The sequence below is a fragment of the Podarcis filfolensis genome (assembly GCF_964270895.1).
Source record: "Podarcis filfolensis genome assembly, chromosome: 10".
Classification (NCBI taxonomy): Eukaryota; Metazoa; Chordata; class Lepidosauria; order Squamata; family Lacertidae; genus Podarcis; species Podarcis filfolensis.
The window spans coordinates 33,791,413-33,818,896 of NC_139612.1; the positions used below are offsets into that span (position 1 = coordinate 33,791,413).

The 27,484-nt window shown below is 40.2% G+C and overlaps 1 protein-coding gene across 8 annotated transcripts; it reads right to left on the reverse strand.

The window, feature by feature from the left end:
- Positions 1–2,604: 2,604 nt before the first annotated feature.
- Positions 2,605–27,418, reverse strand: NAP1L1 (nucleosome assembly protein 1 like 1). Of its 8 annotated transcripts, none has more exons than XM_083574654.1 (15): positions 27,132–27,418; positions 17,980–18,018; positions 16,045–16,133; positions 15,324–15,426; positions 9,939–10,080; positions 9,659–9,739; positions 8,604–8,732; positions 7,792–7,863; positions 6,681–6,820; positions 4,638–4,783; positions 4,518–4,537; positions 4,042–4,164; positions 3,466–3,498; positions 3,276–3,326; positions 2,605–3,158 (listed from the first exon to the last, which is right to left on the reverse strand). In XM_083574654.1, the coding sequence occupies exons 2-15, from the start codon at positions 17,994–17,996 to the stop codon at positions 3,123–3,125; spliced, it is 1,182 nt and encodes a 393-aa protein (XP_083430780.1). In that variant the 5' UTR covers positions 17,997–18,018; positions 27,132–27,418; the 3' UTR covers positions 2,605–3,122. The 8 variants fall into 8 exon arrangements, with proteins under 8 accessions (XP_083430780.1, XP_083430782.1, XP_083430785.1 ...); XM_083574656.1 differs by having other exon boundaries at positions 8,604–8,729; positions 27,132–27,406; XM_083574659.1 differs by having other exon boundaries at positions 8,604–8,729; positions 15,324–15,378; positions 27,132–27,273.
- Between the last annotated feature and the right edge of the window lie 66 nt (positions 27,419–27,484).

The following is a 27,484-nucleotide window of genomic DNA, read 5'->3' on the forward strand; positions in this document are numbered from 1 at the left end:
TGCTTTCGAACTGCTAGGTTGGAAGGAGCTGGGACCGAGCAACAGGAGCTCACCCCATCGTGGGGATTCGAACCGACCTTCTGACTGGCAATCCCTAGGCTCCGTGGTCTAGACCACAGCGTCACCTGCATCCCTAACCATCTCTAGGATCCTGTAAAAGCCCCTGCTTCAGTAGTATGCAAAGTGTGATACTTACTGCACTTTCCATTCACTTGTCAGGTGACCCAAAGGTGGGCTCATTGTCAGTGGTCAAATACGAGCGGTATGTACAAAACATTCTTAAATGTCACACTTGAAATATTTCATCCATTAGGAATGTTGCAAAATGTAATTGCTCATATTACTCTGTGCAAAATAAATTCCTTTAAAAGCAACTCAACGTGCATGGAAGTTGCCAAACTAGTGTTGGGAAATGCTGAACTTAAAACGAACTGCAATTTTAAAGGCGTTGGCTGCCTGTCTTTATCCTTTCCTACAAACTTGCCAAATTTGTTCCTTGTGGAAAAGCATAGCTACCAGAAATACACAAACAGAACATGTTACTGGAACATATTTACCTTGGGCCAGATGTACAGGGAATGGAGCCTTGATGAATGCTGCTACATGGAGTTAAAACTGAATGTGTTCAGTTAAGAGCCTTTTCAGTGACTGCAGTTGAACTTGTGCCTACAATCTGTTGCACTGCATCAGACCACCCCAGCAGCCACCCTGTAACCAGCTGAAAGTTATTTAGTTATTGGGTTCACAGCTGGTACTTGAGGGAGTACTAACAGAAGGCACCTCCCACCCTCCTCTAAAAGAGGTAGCATTTCTAAGGAAGCTGCAGGTTCTGAGACTCGTTTCTTCCACTGAATCTGCTTTGACACAGGATCAATATGCTCTCTAATAAGAATCTAAAACTCATCTAAACAGTGAAGCTACGGCCTTTGAATAAGCAATGTTTCAATCTTTTCCACACACAAACTGTACAGAGCCTTTGTAGAATCCCGCCCCCCATGCTTGTTTGCTTCACACATACTCCCCCCGCCCCCACCAATGAAGGGCAATATATAGTTGGGAGCTTTTGTAGGGATTTTCATGCTTTTAAGAGTTTGGCTCCTGCACCCACTGTTCTTTATGCTGCATTTCTTCTTGGGAGCCCAAGGTCTATTTCTGGAATTCTTGTATTAAGAGTAGGCCTCCCAATAAACAGGAAAAGATATATATTCAGCAGTGTGGGGGTAATATATGTATGTAGTATGAAAATACCTTAAGTGGTGAAATATAACTTGCTGTTCCGGCAATTGTGGTATTGGTGTGAAAAAACCTGCCGTGTACTAAAGACAGGGCTGGCCCAAGACAGTTTGGCACCTGAGGCAAACCGCAAAATGGTGGCTCCCTCCCTGCCAGGGAAGAAGGGGTGAGCAAAGATCTACATCAGGAAGGTGTGGGGGGGAGGGAAGAGAAAGTTTAATATCAGGATCTGCTGCCCCTGTGGACCCTGCTGCCTGAAGCAGTTACTTCATCTTGCCTCATAGGTGGGCTGGCCCTGGCTAAATATATCCTTGTTTTGCAGAAAGAATTCTGTTGTAAGGCTTAGGACTCCTATTCAGTTTCTCCTGACTGTGGTTCCTCATGCTGTATCAGGTGCCAGGCAAAAGGGTTTTTCCATCTTTCAGAAGCATCTTTTCAGGTGGCACTAGAATTACAATAGAAAGTAGGGCATCAATAGCCTCGGAGCATTCACCAAAACTCTGCATCTCTGAGTTTGCCCAATTATCCTGAGTCTGAATAGTTTTGACACACTACTTCTAAAAAAAGTAGTAGTCCTGGACAAATTGTAAAGTTGGGAAAGTTTCAAGCTGACTGAATGTTTATTTTTTTTGGGTGTGATAGTTTACCTCTCCCCAATGCATATCCAGATGTAAGGAAGTAGTGAAGGAAAAAGCAAATGGCATACCTAAATTGGCCAACCTTCCAGGTGGATGTTCTGATAAAGACTGGTTAGTAGTTTACAACCGAGAAGTTTGTCAGACAATCACCAGCTTAACTCAAAACTGGACGTACAAAATTTATTCTTTTTTGTTGGCTGGAGCACACTGGAGATTTAGATAGGATGAATCTCAATTCAGCTACAAGTAAAGACCATGTTAAAGGAGTAACTGAAGATGCCTACCCTCTGTGAAACATGTCAGAGAAGCACCTAATCCTATAACCTTATTTGAAGAAACCGGGAATGGGGAACCCATAGCCTTCCAGATGTTCAACTACGATTCCCATCATTCTTGACCACTGATCATGGTGGTTGGGATAGGAGTCCAAAAACATATGGATGGTCAGAGGTTCTCCTGTCCTACTTTTAAGGGGATAAGGCAGTTAAAAAGTTATATTATTACTGGATCTTCAAAGTTTCTAGGCAGGAAAGTGCTACAGTTGTAGTGCAAAAGTCCTTTGAAATAGTTTATGCAAGCCTACTGAAACGAACTTGTGCAGGAGTACAACCCTGGAGGCATTTCAATGGTGCTTGTGCACATAACCCTCAAGGGCTGGTCCTGTTCAGCAAAAACATCCTACAGTGATATACTTGTAAGATTTTTTTTTTAATGTACACAGGCACACAACTAATTTCTGAAAATACTAGGTTTATTCACACCCCAGTGGTAAACAACCTTAATATGATGTCTCTAGTTTTTTTTCTGTAGGTCACCATCACAAAATACAAAAACCTAGAGCATAAACAAGCAGACAGTTATGAACGTCCAATGTGGTCTTGATGGAAATTGACAGATTTGGTTGGTTCTTCAGGAAAGGAGGCAAAGATTGGTCTCCGTCAACAGTTCTGGTATCTTCACAGCTGCAGTCTAATAGCTACATGACAACAGACTTCACAAGAACCAAACTATATATAGCAATGAATTAACTATTCATGCTTTAGGGATTTACTGCATTCTACATTTTGGCAGAAAAGTACTATTAAAATGCTAGGTACAAGGAACCTACATTTTAAACTGGTTCTGTCAGTTTGTTTTAACAAATTGTTTACTTAATTCTACCAAGATACAAAACATAAGGCTGTAAGTAACTAATAGTTGTGTTTAGGCTATTACAGTGCAGATAATCCTCAAGGCCACATACACACTGTTTCACTGCTGCTTGCATTCTGCTGGGTTTTGATCCTTCTGTTGAAGAAAAAACACACCAACATATCAGTGTGAAGACCACAGCTGTGCTAAAGGACTTTGATAACTTTATTGGAGGGAAATGATTTACATAGATCATATGCATCAATTACTGACCTTGGGGTCATAATCTGGATCATTTTCCTCATCCGCTTCTTCTTCCCCTTCCTGAAATATACAGGACATACATTGAATGCGCACTTGGGGTCATAAAGAACAAAGCTGAGAGTCTGACATTCCAGGATTCGTAAGCACCTTTGTGCTACGTTTTAACTACTGAAACCAGTTAAGCCACCATGAAACTCACCTCATCATCGGCCTCCTCACCCTCTTCGTCATACTGGGGGGAGAAGGAGGGAGACAAAAATTAAGATAAGAGGACAGTAGTACTTTAAGGACATTACTCTGCAAATTAGAGCTTTTGAGTTGCAGTTATTTCCAGACATACAATGTTAATTTACATTGCACAGGAGCACTTTGCAAAGCGTGGCAACTTTTTAGCAAAAACCCAATTAATGCCACAATTCTGCATACACTTAAACCTTAGCATGAAAATGAAATCTACACTCTAAACCCAAATTGCTTTGACATCTAATTATTGCGCCTGCTTAGGGGGGAAACTCATTCTGATTGTATCCCAATTCATACTTTATGTGTTCTAAAAAAAAGCTCTTGCATGAAGAACATAAAGCACACAGCCTGAAATTCAGCCCTATGTGTAACCGTACAATCTAGCACTGTAACGTAAAATGCACTTCCATCTATGTCTAATTCTATTATAATGAATGAAGTCTGTGTGGTAAGTTATAGCTCCGTTTAGGCCCTGGGGTACAGCTACTATTCCAAGGTAATTTTGGCACAGCTGAAAACAAGCACCACTTACATCATCATCATCATCCTCAATGGCTTCTCCTGTGAAATACAATACTGATCGTGGAACTATGCGCTCCCGTAGAAAGTGACCGATTTCAAAATCAGCTGCCAGAATTGCTTCAGCATCATCATCCTGCACAGGTAATATGAATTCAAAGCTATATGACTTTGCATTTAGGGGAAAAATGATACCACTCGATGACACAAAATTTGTCTAAAGCCATATTCTCCCCAATTATTTATAACAGATTGCAAAATTAATTATCTCCAAAAAAAATAAATCTTTATTTGTGCCCCGACTGAGTGCTGAATTCTCAATCTCAGTCACCAAAAATAACACATTTAATTTGGGTCTGAAAACTTGAAATTCTGCTTAAATCATTTTAAATTATCTTAAAGAAGCCCAAAATTTATCTCTTGCTACTGCTTTTATCTTAAATATTCTCCGAGTTATATTTATTAGGAAATTAAACTAGAGGGACTTACCAAGTCTCCACTTTCAGGAACTGCAAAGGAAAAGTAGTAAGATATAGGATTATACTTATATTTTAAAATCCACAATATTCAGATTTTACTGTAATAAAAAAAACATCAGAAACCATTTACCTTCAGGAGGACTGAAAAAATTGAAGAAAGAATCGTTGGAAACTGTTTTTGTCACTGTTCTAACTGTTCCACGCCCCTTGTGCTTCTGTTTCTTTTTGATAGTTTTCAAAGTAACATTTTTTCCCTTTTTCCAATCTATTTGGCACCTATGAGAAAATTAAATTAATAAATCAAGGGTATCCTTATATAAGTATTTCAGCTAGTTTAGAACACGGGCAGTTAAGTACTTGTGATGTTGGAGTCCAATTCAATCCTATGAATAACAAGCCAGTGTCAGGCTATTTTTTCCAGAGCTGTCTAGTACGAGGAAGAAAGTAACACCTGAATTAAATGAATCAATTACATTTTTCTTTCCCTCTGAACAGTATTAATATTTATTGAATTTATATACCCCCCCTATACCTGCAGGTCTCAGGGCGGTTCACCGGGGGGGCAGGGGGGTCATAAAACCGCAAAATACATGGTTTGAAAATGAGTTCTCTCATCATACAGTATTTCAACACATATCCCACCTGCAATACAGCTAAGCTGAAAGGCTGCAGGGTCTCTCTTGTTCCAGGACATTCAGTCCTCCAACAGGCTGTCCTGATCCCTTGCCCTTAAACCCCCTATTTGAATCTTCTCCATAAAGCCTCTCAAGTGTATTGTAGGCAGCACTGTAGTATCAAAGGTGTTACCATCACTTTGAAACTCTGCCACTAATTACTTCAAGTAATGCTGAACATGCTGGGGGTGGGGGGAAATTCCTCTGCCTATGCAGAGAAGGTCTGGATGTTTTAAAGTAACCATCTTTGAACATCCAGATGTTTTTAAGTAACTTCCCTTGAACATGTTGCAATAGAAGTTAGTTTTGTCTTTAGGTTGGCAAGACAAAGCTGGGTGGATTAGTATCTAGGCACTCGTGATGATCGTGCACAGGCAGGATAACAAGCACCATTCAACTACGAGAAACTAGGTTCATAACTCTGGTTCAAATACCAGGATCAGAAGAACCTGACTTCAAAGCAATGCACAAGGCCCTAAATCAAAAAGTGAGCAATCTCAAGCTAAACCCCAGCAACCTTTCCATCATGCATATTACACAAGGAATTCAGCATATAGGCAAGGCATTAATGTTCCTGGAGGTTAGGAGAGATAAAATTGCTAATTAAAATGTAATGGTGAATATTGCAAGGCCTTCAATTTGGGCTGGACTTTGGTCATGAGTAAGAGTCAGGAAATATCTGTGAATTTAATTACACTTTAGTGAAATGGTTTGTACCAGGTTTAAATGTTTGTCATTTTCTGCACTGTGATTGCTGGGTGTAGAGAATGCACATATAATTTATATTTAACTTATCTATATCTCTTTAGAGTAAGGGGTATATCACTCACAAGTTAAAACATTTTGTGTCCATTAAAATATGATCTATTGTACTAAAGCAAATTTACATTATGAAGTAAGCAGGCACACATTCATAAATACCCATACTGACTTCAACAGAGGCCCTGACTTGGATACCGCCACCTTCAGAGGCAAGGTGGGCAACAACAAGTGAAAGTTCTTTTCATGTGATAGCACATTGCCTATGTAAAACTCTATGTTTATTTGTCAGGCACCTACTTGCTAGCCTTTAGGTTGACAGGTAAAAAAACTCTTCTTTTACTTGACAACTTAATAGCAGCTGCTATTAGTGGAATTTATGTTACTCTTTGTTTTTCTTTGCCTCACTTTTTAAATTTACTGGATTGTCAGTTAACTTGTATATATTCTTACAATATATTACAGATTTTGTCCTCATTTGCAAACGTGCTGGTAAACCAAGCAGGTAAACTTTGGTTATAGCTCTTGGTTTGCCTGGAGAGAGGTAAACTATGAATGTGAATTTGAAAAGGATGCTAAGCAAAACCACAGCTTGGCTCAGCATAGTAGCAAAATGACTGGGCTGCTATCTCCTTTTGAGGAGCCTGCAAAGAGTTTGGCTTAGAATTACATGCAAACTGGGCCATTCTCATGTTATGGAAGACTGCCAACCACTTATTTTAAGAGAACATCACACTTACCCTGTGCAACCCATAATTTCTGGTCCATCGAAGGAGAAAGGATCAGAATCATCAGGTTCTGACCTCATTCTGTATGTTTTTGTCACCACGTCATTTGTGAAATATTCATTGGGTTCAAAGTGGAACTCTAATGTGAAAGTCTTTTTAAAAAAAATAGAAAGACTGTGTTAGAAAGAAGTGAATGATGCATCATTAAGCACCGCAGGTCAGCTATCCAATATGTCAAAACAATGGAATTACTTTAGTACAATGAAGCAGCAAACAGTGCTGCTTAAGTTCTATTTCCTGCTCAAATGTATACATTGGATAGAGCAGCCTTCTACACCTTCAATGTCCTCCAGATGTTTTGGACACATCAGCTGAATGGCTCAGTTGGTCAGAGTGTGGTGCTGATAATGCCAAGGTTGCAGGTTCAGTCCCCGTAAGGGACGGCTGCACATTCCTGAACTACAGGGGGCTGGACTAGAGAATTTTCAGGGTTCCTTCCAACTCTATGATTCTATGACTGTAACTTCCATCAGTCTCTGCCAGCAGGGAGTTGGCTGGGTTAGAGTTAGGAGTTGGAGTCTAAAACATCAGGAGGGTATCAAGTTGGGGAAAGCAGGTCTACACAATGTTTTGTTATACTTCAAAAGTATAACAGAACTGTTATACTTCAATTTTGCAAAACAAACACGTAAATGTACATTTCATTTTCTGTATGGCATTCATTTGTGTTCCCCATTTTTTCAGGGAACTTACACTGGTGGGATCCCATTTTCAGTAAAGCTCTCATTTAGCAATGCCCAACTGGAAACACAGATCTTTATAAAGTTCTTATGGAATCTTCACATATCCATATTCATAATATATCCTTTTCAAATGGAGCCAGTCCACACATTCAGCTGAAAATCAGAGATAAGTCTTTGCATGATTAAGTATCAAAATCCTACATATGTAACTCAACCCTTATTTTCAGCTAACAAGTCATGTGGACCATAAAGTTTATGACTCCTACAAGTGTAGAATAGATTGCAAAATTTTCAAGTGTTGCAGTTGATTACTGAACGGTACTGAACAGAAGCATAGTTTATGTATCTCAATATTCAATGCACTCTCATCAAGAACTTACCATAGGCTGCCCAGCCTCTGAAAACTTCACTTTAATATCTTTCAAGTGTTTCAGAATTGGTTCATCATGTTCCTACAAAAAACATGACAATTATCATGTAGCTACAAGAAGAAAAAGCAGTGTAACATAGCAAAAGGAAGCAAATAAAAATAATCTGGGGTGAGCATTTGATTCATAAATCCATATTTCAATCAAAGCTAGACTCATGTGAGAGCAATGACAGCTGAATAACATTCATCATAGGTGGTAAAAGTTCAGAAAATTAAGAGGAATTCACTGCCGTAGCATGTAACCAGGACCACTACTTTAAAAAGCTTTTAGATTAGCACTTGATGTCCATGAAATTAACTGGGTCATCCATGTTCTGAGGCAGTATGCCACCAAATATGAGATACTGGGGACCAATTTTAAATGGCTGCACCCTTCACCCCCTAACTTGTGGGTTTCCCAAAAGGCACTGCTGAAACACTTAGGAACAAAATATTGGATGAGATTCCACTGTAGATTGATCTAAGACAACTATGTCATGTTCTTACGGTGTAGAATTTTGAGTTCATAAAGACAAATGATCTATTCTTTCTGAATGTTTCTCAGAAAAAAATGGATTACTAGAAACTAAAGCTGAATTCCAGAAAAAAACCAGGCTCCTTAGAGTCTGAACTAAATTCTACTCTAAGTGGACCCACTTAAATCAGTGAACCTAGGAAAGTCACGCACATAATTTTCAGTGAGTCTACTCTAAGCAAGACAACACTGGATGCAACCCTTAGCTTACCAGCAAAATTGCAAGAAATTAAAAGTCATTCTTTTACCTGAACCATATCACTGAGTAAGTCAACATTCTTGAACACAGTCAGCCAAAATTCAGGAATTCCTTTAGGGTCATCTTTTTCTTCATCTTTTTTCTCTTCTTCAAGCTTGGCTTTCTCTTTCATTTCCTCCTTGTTAAAATTAAGAAGTTACTCTTTCTAAAAATTGAGTGCTGCACACTAACCAAGAAATCTAGTTTTATACTAGTAACCACAACAAACAGGAAAACCTTCAGTCAACTACTATCAGATTAGCAGCTGTATACTCCAATATTTATGTAAGACAGGCATCTTACTATTTAAAGCTACACAGAACCTCTCAAGGCACACATAGGATCAGAACATTTTAACTCTTAAATATGAGTTGTAAAATGTTTTGTGCTGTTTTATGCTGCATCTGTACAGGAAGATTTTTGGCTGTCTTGTTTAAATTACTTTTATATATATTGGTTCAGTATGCATATAATAGTAAGCCTAATCATGGCTTAGTGTGAATGCGCTCTCCACTGGTCCTTCTGCTACTGTACTGGTGTGAGGTAAACTATGGTATGATGTGCTGTCTGAACCGAGACTCTTTGTTTGTCTCATCCCAGACATCATGAGTTATTAACTCCCAAACAAAATTTGGTTACAAGCACATGGTTTCTCTGGAGGAGGCAAACCATGAATCCTGGTTCACACAGAACACTAAGTGTTTCAGACCTCTTGGCAGCAGGAGGACCAGGGAAGAGTGCAGCAGCTGCAATCTGCTCTTTGGAATTCCACATGTTTGCACTAAGCCATGTCTTATCTTAGAGCCACATGAGAACGGGGTCACTGTGTTTAATTGTTATAAGACACATAGGCAATGTTTATTGGTGGGCTGCTATATCAATCCAATACAAAACAACATCAACCCGATCAAAATGTTTACTAGCCATCAAGGGGGCAAACAATTTGCAGAGTTATAAATTAAATGATTTGTCTGCATTTACTACTAGAATAAGTCTACAGTACTTCAAACTTGTAAAGCACGAATACACAATTAATCCCACCCACAATCATATTTAAGTACTCACTGAAATTTCTTCTTCAACATCTGTTTTCCATTCACATTCTTCTTCAGTAGGTTCATAAACTGCATTGATGATTTCACTCCTCTGGAAGAGTAAATTGTTTGTTTATTCAGGTTACCAGAATTTAGTTTGACCCGATACCCAACAAAAGCAACAAACAAGTATTATTATTAATTTTTTTGCAAATAAAAGGTTACAGAATTACTGAACCAGTGGGAATTTGGTCCCATTTGACTCTGCACAATTAAACTCTCATCCCTAGAGGTAAAAGTATAAAGAGTACCTTGTCAAACAAGGGCTGATAAAGAGCAGCATATTTCCTTTCCAATTCATGAACTTCTTCATAGAACTTTGCTTCTATCTGTGCACATTTAACTTGAAGATTCTTGAGTGCATTTACGCGTCTCTTAACTACTTTAGGCAAGCTGAGGGAGGAAAATAATGCTGCATTGTTACATCAATGACAATCATGTGGATTCATTCTCCTAATAAAGTTTCCTTTAAACAGGTTGGATTATGCTGTTAACTTTTATTTCCAAGAGCAACAGCAGAGCAAAATTGTGATATTAACACAAGAGTGGTTTTTATTTTTGAAGGTTTTATGGATATTAACATATACAATATCAATTCTGAATCAATTCTGAATCACTTACATATAGAACAAGATAAACCCCATAATCGCCCCTCCCAGGAAATTCCTTAAGTGTTTCAGACCATATTTCTTTGTGGAAAATATTGTTCAATTTGAGCACAATTCTTAATATCAATTATCAACTGAAATTTCAAAATTCAAGGTGTATATATGTTTTAGAAACTAACTTTTTAAATAACTTAATTTAGCACCTGAAACGACAGATTAAACAACTATCTGTGACTTCTTTGCAAGTAGTATATTAGGTGCACTCCATGCAGTTCAAAAGTTAAAGTGACATGACACTAACAACTGAAAAGTTGAGTAAACACATTAAAAATGCTGCTCAGGTCAGCTGATTTTAGGATAAAGGACTGAGTGCTGAACATTGAGAGAATTTTTGAATTCTCTGGCTTCTAAGAACCCATTGTTTTCTTTAATAATTCAGCACATACTGAAGTAAAAGTGAATTCTGGCAACAACTAGGCACAGACAACAAAGATCTATTACAGTATTCTGAGCTGGTAATTTTAATTCGTGACAAGGATAACAATTTAAGAGAGTCCAGCCTGAGCCACCTTTACCCGACTCATCATGCCCCCTAGCCTTACACTGTTTAAGCAACTTCAGGTGTGCTTTGCACATGTCAACTTTGCAAAGATCACCAGTCAAGACTTAAGCATGCCTCTGGCACCTCGTCATATACAAGCAGAAGACAAGGGAGAAGTACAGCATGGTAAGTTCCTTAAGTTCCCCAATACTGCTGTCTCACCAAGCATGTCCAATAGCAAATTGCTTAAACCCTGCAGCACCAATGCTTAGGACAAAACTTGCCATTTCTTGAATAGATGAGACTTGTTTAAAAAGAACATCTATACATACATGCACACACACACATATGCAACGATACTGATAGAAGTTCCTGCACTGATATTTCACTCAAAATATTAACATTATACACCTACTTTTTTCTCCATCCCCCCCTTTTCATATTTTAAGTTAGTTTTGGGTGGACTTAAGGACAGTTAGTAAGCAAAAGCTCCAAATTCAAAGCTCTAGTATTTATTTATATAGTGTTTTCTGTAGTCAGAGTTTGATAAAAACAATGTGTTACATGATCCCCAGGATTGATACACCAGCACACAACTGCTTTACATTACAAGCTATGTCAGTATTAGGTATGCTTTGTAATAAATAGCATGGCGACACCTTTCAGGTAGAATTTGTAAGCAAAACCTAATAAAGCTGCAAGTCAGTAAAATTCAAGGTTAATTTTATATTGTTGTATCTGTTCACACCAAGTTGAAAAATAGTATGAAAGTTGCATATTTCAATATTGAGGCCAAAACGACAGCTTCTTACAGAAACCCATTCAGATAACTTCATTTCAGTAATGAATGTGAGTGGACGTGCCTTCTTTCAGATTCAGGCCACTACCCACCTTCCTGGATGCCCAACACCGGACATTCAGGAGACAAGGTTGTCTCTTACTGAGACAAGGTGGTCAATGGGTGGAGAATTTTAGATAGGCAATTATTTGGCTCAGAAGTCTATGAAATTGAAATTCTAGTAATTATTTCTAAATTTGATCACCATATATAACCTAGCGTTTGAATATTATCCTTGCTTTCAGTTATTCATATCCTATTTTTGGTAATGTGAAAATGTTCTGAAACACGACCAAAACCAGAAAAGAAAAAAAGATTGCAACACATTACTAAAGCAATTTTACAAGCTGCAGAAGCGAGACCCAAGTTTACTGTGAAGGCTATTTAAAAAAGGGGTAAGCAATATTCTTCCAGAAACCTTGGGCGGGGGGAAGAACCCCAAGTGAATGCTTCTTAAGTACAGCAACACTCCAAAAAAATACCACATGGCGATATACCCTGCTGCAATCAATGGGACACTCTACTGTGTCTTTTTTCAAAATTGGGTAACTTTGCTGCCTACTCTGTTTGGGCTAATGTGGCCTATACTGGTCAATCACAAAAGCAGGGGGAATTAGTAAACACACACAAAAAGGAGGAAATACAACAATTCCTCTTTACATAACAAGAAATCAGGTTCTTAATAACCGCTCCATATTAAATCATACAAAAATAGGGCTCTATTGATGGGCATTTTTTATCTAAATGTGAATGCGAAACTCTTTTTCCAGAAATCCAATACCAATCATTTTTGCTTCTGAGGCACTGTGGAGTAATTAAACTACTGAAGAGCCTTTTTTACAACAGGGATTCCAAAGCAGCAACACACAGCTGATCATAGGATGGGTTTAGGGAGGGGGAGCATCCAGATTTTGCTGGACTTTAACTTTCATCAGACATGATTTGCAGCCAAACAACACCTGGAGGTCACAATATTTGTTACCTTTAGTTTATGGTCAAGAGAAAAACATTTAAATATTTGTAAAGAGTATTAAAAGCAGAAGCTGTGTTTCCCCACAATTTTTTAATGAGATACCTGTTTTTGTTTGGCTTCAGTAAAATTTCTTTATGTTGGGTTGAAAAAACAGAGACCAACAAATAATGACATAGAGAACTTCTTGTTCCTTTGCATTTTTGCACACCCACCAAGAGCCCCTGTTTGCATGAGTAAGCTGTTACAAATCAAAGGTAAGTGGCATTTGTCCTCTGCAGACTCTTTACAGACAGGTTTGCAGTGGGGGGAAATGTCCTGTCTCCAGACATGGTCTGAATCCAAACACTGCCTGAAAATGGACCAAATGGGGTTCACTGTCAGTGCCAATAAGCTAATCAATGCTGATAGTGAGCCCATTTTATGCTGTCACCTGATGGCTTAATGACAACAGGTGATTGACAGGTGGGTGCCTCAGTAACTGAGTAGCAGTTGGGCCAGCCTAAGGGTAGTTAACACTGTGCCCTCAGATGCTTGTACTACAGCTGTCACCAGTCCTAGCCAGTATGGTAAATGGTCAGGGATTATGGGGCACCAGCCAGTTATATCAGTTGGCCAGGGGACAGTGGCTGACTACTTACAAAAGGAAATGATATAGCTGAGCGGTATTTCTTTAGCTTGATATGGGAGACTATATTTCAGTGCACTAGATCAAGTTAAAAATTGACAAAGGAGTAAAAGTTACAGTAATAAATAAGGGCTCCAAATTCTCCATCTGTCAGTTTGTGTAACAGAGAGTAGCTTCTCTTGAATCAATTTAGGCAAGGAATACATTGCATATTTTATAGATAAGTAGTCCAAACCTGCCCTTCTAGTTCATATTCAGAGGTGATATCAAGTATGAAATGCAAAAGACATCTACAAAACATTTTAAGATCAAGCAAACGTGCAAGTATTAGACAAAGCTCAAACACAGTACTCCTGTTAATTTATTTTGCTTCAAATGCTTTAGTTGACATGCTATATAAGCTTTAGGGATGAGCTACTGTACTTGAAGTGATGAAGAGCTGGCTTTTTGAAAACTCTCAAAAAGGTATAGTATCTCAGTGAAAGCACAGCATGAAACTCAGTAAGGACTTGCTGATCTTGGATCAAGGACCTTGCAGGTTACTTAAATATGCTACGAGAGAAAAGAAAGCAAGTTCACAGCAGATGTGAGATCAATTGTGGCCAGCGATTAGATGGTGTGGGGACTTTTTTATTCAGAGCAGCAGCTCTAGGGTGCTTGACCTTTTCCTTGCTTGCCATTTCTGCTCCAAACTGATTGCCCAGTTGCTTCCTTCCTACAGAATTCCACTTCTACGCTTGAATAGAAATAAAATGCTTATGTGGCACCTCAGGATGGGACACCTAAGAGGCTTTTTGGAACAGAAAAAGCCTGGAGGTAACAAACCAAACATGCCTCCTTCTGTGGTCAAAATTGCAGCTTCCCATTACATTTTTTATTCAGATAAACAGTTATCAGGGAATCATTATAGACACTTGCATGTAAAAAGGAAAAGGAAAAGAAACGGGGGGAATTGCAGGTGCTTCTTGGGGACAACACTTGTACAGATGTCTTCACAAAAAATGAGAAACTTACTTTATTGAAGCTCTATTCAAATGCATACCTGCTTTTTCCTTTTTTAAAAGTAATTCTCACATTTTGGATTTATCTAAAGGACATATCATTTGAAACTTGTTTCCTTCTTCCAACCTAAAAGCAGTATATTCTACCCAGCATCCATCAGTTCAATCTTGCAGATGATCTGAAGGTAGTTGTACTACATTAATACTTTTCTGAAGTAGCCCACAAAATGCTAGTGATGGAGATCACTGCCCACTCAGCCGTGAGGATTGTTACTACTTGTCCTACCTACCTACCAAAAACTTGTGGCTCTCCATTGTGTGGAAAGCAGTGGACTTGGGGCCTATTACACTGGCACAACATTCACTTTTATACCTGAAGCCTGAAATAGTACATGGGTTGTGAATTTTCAGCAGTATGGTCAATCGGTTTCAATCTTCCATCCCCACACTTACGAAATGCATACCAAGAAAATTTTATCCTTTTATTACAATGATTTTTTTTCAGGAGTCAGTGTAGCCTGAGATAAATCAGAAGTTACTCAAGAGGGGCAGAATGTGCAATATGGAGAGCACACATATGCTCTGCAAATTTCAAAGGAAGCAAACTCTGTGTATGTCTCAAAAATGAAATACCTGTATACCTGTATGCCTGTATACCTGTATGCTCAAACATACAACACCCACAAAACAGATATGTGGTTCAGCAACCACATTCTGATCTTCAATACTAAAACTGCAATTGTTTCCATGCCCAACTGAGTTCAGTTATACTTATTCTCAAGCTGTGTGTGTGTGTGTGTGTGTGTGTGTAACTGCAACCTTAATTACTTAAGTTTTCTGAAGTAGCAGTCACTATTACTCTCTCAAGCAGATTGTTATGTCCTGATTTTAGACTACCTTCCAACATCACTATTTCTAACCTGTAGGTCGTACTTCTGTACTTAATATTGCAGAACAAAGACCATTTAACATGACACAAACAATTTTATCTATTAAAGAGGTAAGAACAAACAAAGAGGAATTAATATATGTAACTGCAGAACACTCTACCTCTCTATATATCCTGTAGGTGTTCCAACCAGACCGTCAAGTCTTTCCTGAAGGGCTGCAAGAATTTGAGGATTCTGCATCATTTGTACAGTCAGCTGGCGTGCTTAACAAAACAAAAGAAGTTTTAAAAACCACTATTATACTCCCCCATTATGAAATTTTAGCCCAGTGCTTGCAATTCAGATTTTACCAAATGATATAACATAAAATGTCAAGATTTTGCATTACTTATTGTCTAGAAGTCAAGCGTCAAAAGAAACCTGCCTCAACAGATCTACTGTTATAGCAGAAGGATCACTATGTTTAAATGTCTACCTCCCATGTTAAGTAACCAAAAGAGGTAGCAGATATAATTAGGATACATAAGGTCTAACACGCACCTCAAGTCGCAAAATTAAATGCTAAATATCTATGTTTATAAAGACAGCAATCCTATACACATTACTTGGGCAGCAATACTTGCCTCCAAGTAAGCATGCACAGAAAAAGCTAGATTATGAGATGGGAAACAAAAATCACATTAGTATTTAATACAAGGACAATTTTGCCTAAAGCATTTAAGGTAAGCATTGCACTAAACAATCAATTTGTTTTTCCTCTGAATGGCAAGATTTGCTGAAGGTGAATATTTAACCAGCAGGTATCAGACTAAGCCAAGAAAAGCACTTCTTCCATTATGCCTACAGAAGAAAACCTTTGCCTGGGCTCATTTTCCCCTTACCTTTACTGTTAGCATCCTCTCCAGTTTCTTCCTCTTCTACCTCTTCAACATCTTCCATATCTTGCTGGTCCAGCTCAGCCTGTTCTTTGCTATTAAATTCCAAGTCAAAACAGGAATTTGAATCTCTTTAACCCCAAAAATGTAAATGAAAGTACATCTAGCAAGTTACCAATTCAGATTTAATCTAGCATATTAAAGTTCAGAAAATGCCCAGAAGCTAGTGTCTTTCAAACCATTTCTCTAATGCACATCCCATATGTTATCTCTAAGTTGGCAGGGACTTGAGCTTTTTAAGGCTCTCATTGCAAAAGCACATGCAACATGCAAAAAGCCAGTATAATCAGAGACAAACACTGTTCTATTAAGGTGTATACTCATGATCCATAAAAGGCACTGTGCATGAAAGATATAGCCAATGATTTCCTCTCATCCGCAATATCCTAACTTTCCCTCCAGTTTGATTTAAAAAGCAATTATCACTGGAGGAAGAGGAGAGATGCACACTTACTCCAGCTATACAGAGAACCTTTGGATAGTTTGCAATTGCACGTATATTATTGGAAGGTGTTAGGTGCAGTGTAAAGCAGATAAAATATGTGACCTTTTGCAAAAAGAAAAATCTAGTGAAAAGTATTGTAAGATATTATTTACACCAGAGATCCATCACAAGTAGAAGGAAGGATATAACTTGTCAAACCCTTTGGCATCAGGAGATTGAGCATAACTATACTCTGTAATGGTCACATCCTGATAATAAGCCACATTAATACTTCTGAGAGCCACAGCACTGCTTAACTGGTGGGCAACAGAACAAAGGTTTGATAAGACCCTCCAAGAGTGATAAATGATTATTAGAATCAGACTTCTACAAGCTGACTGTTTGATTTTTTAACTTTATTGAGGGAGGGGATGAAGTAAAATTTGTATTCACAACTTGCAACCCATGTTCTACATAGACATACTGAAAATTAACTGATGTTCTACCTTCCTTGCATAAATGTTTCTACTTGCATCTTTCCCCAACTGTGTACTACCTTGCCTTTAGCATCAAAAGCAACTGTAACTGACATTTTCAGGAGGAGGTAAGACAACACTGTCTTTCTGATTTAACATTATTATCCTAACTGAAGAGAAAACACCCTGTCCTCACTGTGACAGGACTGAAGGCATGCAATGTTCTCTAGTTTGCACCTGATATGTACGTCTATTGGGTAAACCACAAGCCTGCTTCCAAATAGCTACATAAAAAATGACCAGTACACACCTCTTTCTGAGTCCATGTATGTGGTTTATAATTACTGCCAACCCTTTAAGGCAGTGTTCCCCAACCTTGGGCCTCCAGCTGTTTTTTGGACTACAATTCCCATCATCCTTGACCACTGGTCTTGCTAGCGAGGGATGATGGGAGTTGTAGTCCAAAAACAGCTGGAGGCCCAAGGTTGGGGAACACTGCTTTAAGGGACCAGGATCCATATATACAATTAAATTGCTATTACTCAGTCGAACCTGCTGGATATGTCCCTAAGTCCCAAGTAAAGTTTACTATGAATACAGTATAGACTTTGCATAAATGTACAATAACATTTAATATGTTTTGATATGGGAAAAGCACCAAAAGAGCCCTTACATGAAGGCCTGATACACACAAAAAATTGAGTGGGAAGAACACATTGTATCATGTGCATGGTCAAAATAAGCGGTATTTGCTTCTCCAACATAAACACTGCTGGGCTTTGGGCTAAGTATCTGAACTAAGTCTAGGATTAAAAAGTATTGCCTATAAATTTACAAATTTATATTAAGAACTGGAAAACCTAGAACACTGTTTGCTACTAACTATATATGCCCTTGTAAGAAAGAACACAATTGCAGATTTCACACAATAGAAGCTTTTAAAGTTAGAACGACACATTAGCCAAAATTTAGCATGCTTACTTGTCAATGTCTGCCATTTTCCCAGACCTCAGAAAACCCCTAGAAAAGAACAGAAAACATTATTTTACATTAAGTTGCAGCTTAAACAATAAAATAAACAGAACAGTAAAATAATAAAACAGGATAGGACCCTTTTATAACGCCTTTGGGAAACAGATATTCAGTCTGAAGTTTTGTCATACCGTCAATCATTTCATATTCTAACATTACAACTAATGTCGGAGACTGGTTGAAAAAGCTAATGATTGTACGACATTACGACTACTGAAGTCCAATGTGTCTAAACTTTGTATTCCCACCCCAAAATCATATACAAAAGGTTTTAGCATTGCTAGGTTTGTGCACATTCTGAATTACAGGACTATTTGTCAGTCAAGAGACGGTGCTATTTAAGGCAAATTCTTCCACTGCAAGCCATCAGATGGGAGACCACTTAAAAGGCTTCTGCATGGAAGACTTAACATAGTGGCCTCACCAGGGCTGATCGCTCAACCAGCCACCATTTATTTTAAGATCTCCAGATTCCAGCCGTTTTTGGCTATGTGAGGCATGTCCCATTTCAATTCCTTCTCTGATGTCCATTTCCTTCTTTTCACGAACGCCTCTCACCCATATCACCTATTTGGTCACATCCTTTCATACTCATATGAAATAATCCTGTACCTAGTGTCACAGGCCTAAGATTCAGCAGATGAAGATACAAGATTTGAAGGCTTCTGCATGATACAAAACCTTTACATATGGCAGTATTTCATGTTATCTGGAAGCACAACTTTAAATACTATGTATAAATACTATTTTGATGTCATAATCTTAGGGTGTTTCTTCTCACAACTCATGATATATACATTTTGGGGATAAATTGCAGCATTGTGCATTATCAGCATGAGAAAAATTATGGTGATTAAGAAATTCAGGTGTGAACTGCATGGATATAACTGCAGAATCCCTGTGACTATGCTGGCAAAAGAAAAATGTATTGTTAAGGAAGTGGCTATCAGCAATTCCCATCTACAACTTGATAAAATGCTTTCTTACAGCAGAAGTGTGGAAACGTTCTGGGTCCGTGGACCAAAATAAGTGGTGTCAAAAATTATGTCAGGTGATTTGATGTTTGGTGCTTTGAGGTCCTGAAGTTGGACTTCAAAGCACCTTGCAGACAAGCAACACACTGATAAAAGGAAAAGTTCCAATCTCCCAGCACATTGCTGACTTCAGGACTCCAATGCCCAGCATAACCTTTTTTTCCTTAATGAATGGTGACACGGACCATTCATAACGTAGGGATATTCTTCACAACTGTAAGCAGGGCAATGGGGTGGAGTAAGCTACAACATTTAACTAAGGTTGTTCACTGCTCCTGCTCAAGCTGCACATAAAAAGCATTTTGGTTCCTGAAATTTATTTCAACTGTGCAGATAAATTAGAACTGATAGAATTCTACAGGATGTGGCAGAAGTGTGTTAAAACAGTCCAGATCCAATGAAGTCTAGGCATGGACTTCCAGATGGTGAAGATGTCAGTCAGCCCAGGCATCTTCATGTGGTTGCAAGTGGCCGATGGCCATTTGCAAAATGAGCTTGATGAATTTCAAACACTGCTCTTCACTCTGAGTAGATACTCTTGCAGGCCAAGCCATCAGATGCATCTTAAATGGGAGTAACAAAGGCCATGGAAGAACTTCAACTCAGCCTCCTTGAGCACAGGAGTAACTGTTCTTATGGTTGGAGTGCAAATATAGAAGCAACAGTGGCATGGCATAGGATTTATCAAGAGTGCCTGAGTCTTCACTACGTGATCAATGATTGCATCCCAGAGATGAGTTGCAACCAGCAACTTCCATTTTCTTTTAAAAATAAAAATATGTAAGGATAAAAAAAGAAAGTAAGAGATGGGAAAGAGTAGATTCATGATGTACAACCGAGCCTAGCATGCTGGGGGTTAAAAGAATGTGGAAATTATTGAAAGTTCTCATTTATTCTTGACAAACTTATGTATCCGCAAGGATGTGATCTTACCACATTTTCAACAGTGGTATTCAATAAATGATTCTGCCCCTCATCAAAAACCCTAATATCCACGAATCTTCCAGAACTACAGTTTCTCCATCATTCATTCCTTCTGCACTGCAGAGCAAGTCATTTAATCTCTCATTGGAATTCTCTATCAGAATTTTCTATCAAGTATTTTCACCCCAGCACTAGGACAGAAGCAGCAGTGATATTCAAGAGACCTTCAACTGAGATTCCAGAACAGTTTTCTGCCTTGCCAGAGTTGCTGGCACAAAGTTGCAAGACATGCTGACAATGCCAGGGCTCACAATGCCAGGGCTCACTCTGAAGCCTTGCTTAGTAGTGTCATCAGGCTTTACCAATGATGATCAGAACAGCTGCTTATAAAGACCAAACCCAAAGTTCAAACTCTCATTTCTTAAGCACAGTTAAGTACACTTAAGTTAAACTTGGAGGACAACTAAAATATTGATATGAGGAATTAAGTTACAAAAGCGCTTCTATATTAATGGAGTAAGTGAAAATAGATGTAATACAATAGAAGCAGGTTCTCAGCCAAATGAACAGCCCGTTTCATCCTGAAATGTCAGAATATGAGCACTTGCTAACAAAAAGTTGGGTTAGGCATGAGTCCTGTCACTTCCTGCATATTTCATGCATGCAGGATGTCCATTTTTTTATTTAAAAAAAAAAAGACCATGACATATACATAAACTTTTTAAAGTGCATAACCATGGCTAGATTTTTCTTGGGGGTAAAATCAATCTGCACAATGCTCAAGTCTGCAAAGACTTGGGGTAAAGGAAGACATAACATTGATTTTCCCCTCCCCTCCCTTGAAATTCTCCTCACAGCCTTCAACTGGACTGTACGTTTCCTCTTTGAACTCTTGGGTGGATGGGGAGTAAATTTCAAGTTTGTGACAGCAGCTGTCTTACTTAGTGAATACATTGTAGTTGGATGGCCTTCTATAAAACTATTCCTGGTACAAGTTTATTCTTTAGAAAGCAATCTGCAGAAGTTAATGTATTTCAAACAAAAGTCAAACAATAACATTCATACTTTGTCATTGCTTTGTTAGCTTCAACCTGCTAGAAAAGGATAATTAACATAAGCATGGTATCTTCTCTTTAGCTTTGAAGCAAATCTTATCGGAGATGTTCTTGGGCAGAGAGGGAGAAAAAGTATTGTTATATATACCTTATGGTTTGAAGTCTAAAGGCAGCTTCAGAAATGAAAATGAAGCTGAATGCAAGACAGCCTATTCGGCTAAACACAAAGGATCGCCAGATCCAAAGTTGCTTCAAATGCTAATTCTATCTACTCTTTTCATATGAATTTTTTAAAAAGTAAACACGTACATATTTGACAGGGCAATTTGCTAAGATGGTATGTCAACCGAAATGTACTAAAGAACACATCTAAACATTAAATGGTATAGAAATATTATTTTCTGAAACCATGGGGGTGGGGGGATAAAATGTATTTCCTAAAAGAGACTTTAAAATATTTGGAATAATTTTTCCCAAATATTTTATGTACATGTTAAGATGGTCTCCCTCTACAGTCCCCTACTATCCTCCCATCAGCTCTTCAGGGTCACCCAACATCCAGAGCAGGTTATGGGGGCACATTGGGTCTGCAGGGGACCAAAAGGAAGGGTAAGTCCCACCTGAATGAGCAGAAGTCAATTTACAAGCATGCTGATGCTACTAGATTCATATCTAGTTTATGTATAAAATAGTACTTGGATATACTTATGAAAAAAATACTGAAAATTACTACAACATGCCAGAGATAAGATTTGTATGCTGCTGTACCCTAGCATGAACAAGACTAAAATTCCCAGTTAGTAAATAGAAAATAAATCAATAAAGTGAAAATAAAAACCATCAGTACTGTGAGCAACTAAAATATGTATTATTGAGAAACAGAAATAGTATGCAGACCTCAAGATAAAATGCCCTGAAAATTAATATTTCTATGATGTAACAAACAGGTCCTATTAAAAAAAACATCAGTGATGATCCAGACTTTATTACTGCCATTACACCCTTTAAGATAACAGTATCTCACACAGAAAATTATTTCAGTGGATGCCCCATAGAATACACAGCTCATATACTACGCTACCTAAAATCCAAAACTTGTACAGTAGTACCTCGGGTTACGAACTTAATTCGTTCCGGAAGTCCATTCTTAACCCAAGGCGTACATTCCCTACATAGGCCCTGGAAGCGGATTACGTTCGTATCCAGAGGCAAAGTTCGCAACCCGGAACACCTACTTCCGAGTTTGCGGAGTTCGTAACCTGAAGCATTCGTAAACAGGATGGTTCGTAACCCAAGATACCACTGTATTTCAATTCACTTGCACCAGGAAATCAAAATGACCATAACTTTGTTTTTTCACCTAGGTGCATGAAATCTGGAGATAGAATAGCTGCCCAAAAGGAGATCAACCCTGCCAGATTTAAGACTAGTAGCTCTAGGGTTTTTGTGTGAAGTTTGCTTTTTTGAAAAAAAATTAAAATGCTGATGTATGTGCTATTATACTATATGTGCTCCTTGTGCACTGACTGCACACAATGTACTTACAAGACTTACCGACACAAAAGCACAAATAAAGAGACACAGAAAACAGAACACCGATGTAAATAAAATGCAAACCTAACCTTAAAAAACTAGGGTCCAAATGGGAGGGGTGTGTGACACTGCTTAAGTAGCTAAGACAAAGACAAATATGTTTATGTTATTGTGTAGGTATGGGACTAGGATTGATCAAGAAAGAATAGAAAACGAATAAGCCTAAGGATAGGTAGAGTACTGTGCAGGAAAAAGAACATAAATGCCACCAAACTACTTCTAAGAGTCAGAACTCCTAAGAGACAATGCTGGATGAGAGTCTGACCCTTAATGAACAATGTCCTGCTCCTCTCCCGCTCCTACCTCACTTGGATGTTCTCCTTATATGATGTTGCAATAATTGCACAACTTTGGAGGCAGTCTATCTGGAGTTTTGAGAGACTGTTTTGAGCTCTAGATCAGCACATATCACTACAAATCAATCTGGGTCTACCTGACATGTTCTATAGCTGCCTTGACCCTATCCTGATTCAGCACAAATCAGTCTGATTCAGTGTGGGATTCAAACAAGTCTGTTGTTCAATCCTAGCTGGGAATGTTACAAGTTGCAGTCCATATATCTGACAACTATGTTTGCTACCTCTGTTAAGAACTACAGTCATACCTCGGGTTACAGACGCTTCAGGTAGCGTGTTTTTTGGGGGGTTACGGACGCACCAAAACCTGGAAGTACCAGAACGGGTTACTTCCAGGTTTCGGCGGTCGCACATGCGCAGAAGCACTGAATCGCAACCCGTGCATGCGCAGGCACGGGGCTGCGGACGTGCCTCCCGCATGGATCACGTTCGCAACCCGACCATCCACTGTATTTCCTAGAGCTTCCAAACGGAACAAGGGACTGCTGCCAATCATTTAGAAGTAACGAAGTATATTCAAGAACAGTACACTAGAACCCTCTCAGATCCATTCAATCAACATGCAGTAGGTTAAATGTTCCAACAGGCATTTCAATGTAAAGGGGGATAGCCTCTAGAAGTGGACAAAGGCAAAGGACAACTTGAGGAGCAGTATGCACCTAATTCCTCCACCTCAAACTTTCACACATTATATTCCCTTCTTGGTATTCAAGGGAACTGAAAGACAAAGGCATCTAAGTGCCCCCTCCTTATTTGTTTTCTGAGACTTTCCCCAAACATTTTGGTCACAGCTCACACAATCCTTACAACATAAAAATAGAATTCCTGCCAATATAATCAATAGAGAAGGATTGAGTTGTAAAGGAAATAATTTTATACTTAACTGAACTATGAAAACAAACTCGTATCAGGAGACCTTACTGGTGAATAGAACAAGCTGTGACATTGTACTGTGCTACCAGTATATTAAAAAGACTAGCAGAAATACATACACTAGTCATCGAAGTGTAAAAAGTGCTGCTTTCAAGATGGTAAAAAGAGACCTGGAATTACTTTGTCAACAAAAAAGAACTGCTAAAGAACAAATAAAAGAGTTTGGACATAGAAGAGTCATATGAACTAAAGGCAGAACAGCTTCATAGCAGGTGTGGCTGTATTTTGGTCTCAGTGTTTGGCCAGTTCTCTCTGACTAGTTTGCTGCTAGTCTACCTAGTGTCACCTTCTTTCAACAATTTTTACCCATATTAAGCAGTTTTATAGTAGATAGGGATGCACTAGAGCTAGTGTGGTGTAGTGTAGTGGTTAAGAGTGGTAGACTCATAATCTGATGAACCAGGTTCGCTCTCCGCTCCTCCACATGCAGCTGCTGTGTGACCTTGGGTTAGTCACATTTCTTTGAAGTCCCAGCCCCACTCACCTCACAGAGTGTTTGTTGTGGGGGAGGAAGGGAAAGGAGAATGTTAGCCGCTTTGAGACACCTTCGGGTAGTGATAAAGCGGGATATAAAATCCAAACTCCTCCCCTTTTTTTCTCTACTGGGTTGGATAAAATTATTACATCCCTGTACTATAATTCCAAAATGCAGTCTAACTTCCATGCATTGACCCTGATACACAAGTTTCATTAAGTATCACTTCTGTTGATGCTATGAGTCTGGTGAAGTCACTGTACTAAGGTAAACTAGGATTGTCATTCATTTAAAGGCACATGCACGGTGCCATTTGCAACCTTCCAAGACAAGGCAAGATAGAAACCTCAAAGCAGACCACAAGCACATGCAGGGATCCCCCCCCCCATGCACAAGTGCCCTGCATCCTCATGGCACACATGCATGGGAACACAGAAAATGGAGGTCTGTGCAGAACTCCCAATACTCCTGTTCAGCTCCCCTCACGTGAATGTTTATTATTTACTTTATTAAATCATAGTTTATTAAATCCTGAATCACAGGAACACCTGAAGGGTCACTTTTGCAATTTTTATTTGAACTACACAGTGGTATGTAATATCAATTGTATACCCCTTCCAATTTTGAGCCTTATGAGATATGCAAGCCAAGCATGGTTAATCCTATGCACACCTATGTGGAATTAAGCCACAATGCATTCACTAACAGCACAATCCTATATATGTCTACTCAGAAGTAAGTCCCACCAAGTTCACCAGGGCTTGCTCCTAATTAACTGCTAAAAGAATTCCAGTTTTAGACCTCTATTAAAACACACATAATGGGAATCTGTTAAACTGAGACTTTGTTATTCTGAATGTTTTATCACTGTCTGCTATGAATATCTGAATAACATGGGGAACAAAGTGCTTTACAATTCTGCGAATCCACCCTCAAACACCTTAATATTCCCAACTTACAGAAGAGTAACTGAAGCAGAGACTGGTGACTTGCTTGAGGTTACCAACAAATCTATAGCATGTTTTTACACTGCCTATACTGCTGTAGCAAATATACTAAGGCCACAAAAATTGACATTACCGTCCATACACAAAATTTAATATTAGGTCAGACACACAACATGGAGCCTAGAAGGGTCACTTTTGATCTTTAAAATCCCTGTTTGTGAAAAACTCAACATCCATTGTTCAATGAGATCTTCAAGGTAAATATGAACCTTGAAACCTACTGTTTGAAATCCAAGCCAATTTTAAAGCCTGATTTGCTTGGTATTTACAACTTAAGAAAAGCCACCAACTCCAGCCGAGTGTCAGGCCTTGTCAGCACTTATCTGACCATCTACAGGCTGTTGCTGGATGTTAAACAAAGCCTACAGAAAACAGCCATGTCTTGAAGGTCTTCGTTCCACAACAAGCTTTTCCACTTAGCCAGCCTATCATTACAGAGACAAATCCGTCTTTTGCTGCCTTTTCAGAACCACTTTTAACCTAACCCACAACACGGACCCTTCTTTTAATATTTTACATGGCACGTCTCTCGGTACCCGTAATCCACCGCTTCAAGAAGAGACCCACCTTGGATCAGACGCAACCCACGTGCGATGATCCATCTGCCAGTTGAAAACCAAGGCGGCAGTGGGCAGTACCTTCAAGACCGTAAGCCTCCCTGCCTCCGCCCAGCGTCATTCCCCGTGCCCTCGTCTTCAGTGCAACCCACCCAGGCGACTGTAAACTAACCATATAAAAAGAAAACCTCGGGTTTTGTGGCACCTTAAAAAAAAAACCCAATAAAGGACGTTTGGTATAATTTAAAGGCAGCGCAACTACCCCCCCCCCGAGCCAGAAACGGCCGGTTATTTGTTACACTTAGTTGACACCTCAAAAAGAGCAAAACGCCCATTTTTATTCACACGCACTCACCCTGCAGCCTTTCAATCTCCAAGAGCGACAAGAAGGGCACACAAAATGCGGGAAACCGAGGCCAGCGGTTGTTTGCTACCTGGCGAATGCAGCCCGGCCAGGCTCCGCCGGGGGGAAGCCTTTCCTCGAGCAGCACCCAGCCCTCCCGGAGCTGCTTTGGCCGGTCTCGCCTCTCCTCCGAAGAGAAGGAAGCGTGGAGGGACTCTCAACCTTCCCGCCACAAGCGCCCCCCCTCCAAGCCCTGCCCAGGCGCGGTGCCTCCCCTTCCCCATCGGGCCCTCCGCTTCCCTCCCGCTCCTCCGCCCTCCCAACCCGCCACAGTCGCCGCGAGGCTTATTTACGTTTCGGCACCACAGCGCCGCGGCTCCTTTCTCCTCAACACGCCCGAGGCGGGCGGGCGGGCGAGAGGGGAGGCCGCCCAGCCAGAGCCCCGTCTCGTCCCCACGTGCTCGCCTGTGGCTCAGCCGGCCAGACTAGGCCAAGCCGAGGCGGCCCGCTTGACCGCAGCCTCGCCCCGAGGGAGAAGCGGAGACGGGCGGGCGGGCGGCCCTTTTCCCGCCCGCACTGCCCCCCACGGCGCCCCATCGAGAACGGCCACGGTGGGGGAACGTTCCCCGCCTGCGGAGGGGCCGCCAGAGAAGGGGGCCACCTCTGCTCCCTCCCTATTTTCTCCCTCTCCCTCCGCCTCAGAGCAGAGCGCGAGATCCCCTGCAAGCCAGGGCAGAGGCTCCCCCTCCCTCCCCCGCCACCAACCGCCTCCTATTGTAACAGGCGGCCCCCACCCTCCGAGCCCACGCGCCCCGCTTACCTACCTGCGCGAGGCCGGGTCTCGCAGTGACTCAGGAGCGAGGGAGAAGCGCCGCGCGGCTGGCGGTAAAAAGACCCGAGCTCCCGCCGCTCGCGCTCATATAGAATTAACGTCACCACGTAACATCCCCCCCTCCTCCTCCTCTCCCTCCTCCTCTGTCCTTCCCCTCCCCTTCCTCTTCCCGCGCGCCCCTGTCTCCAGGCAACCCCGTGCGTGCGCGCGCCTTGGAACGGCGAGCCTTGCTGCCTAGTGACAAGCAAGGGGCTCTTCTTTCCTCTCGCCTCTCTTTCTCTCTCTCTCGCCCGCCAATCAGCCCGCCAACCAAAGTCCCAGCCAACCACCTCGGCCCGGGCGCGA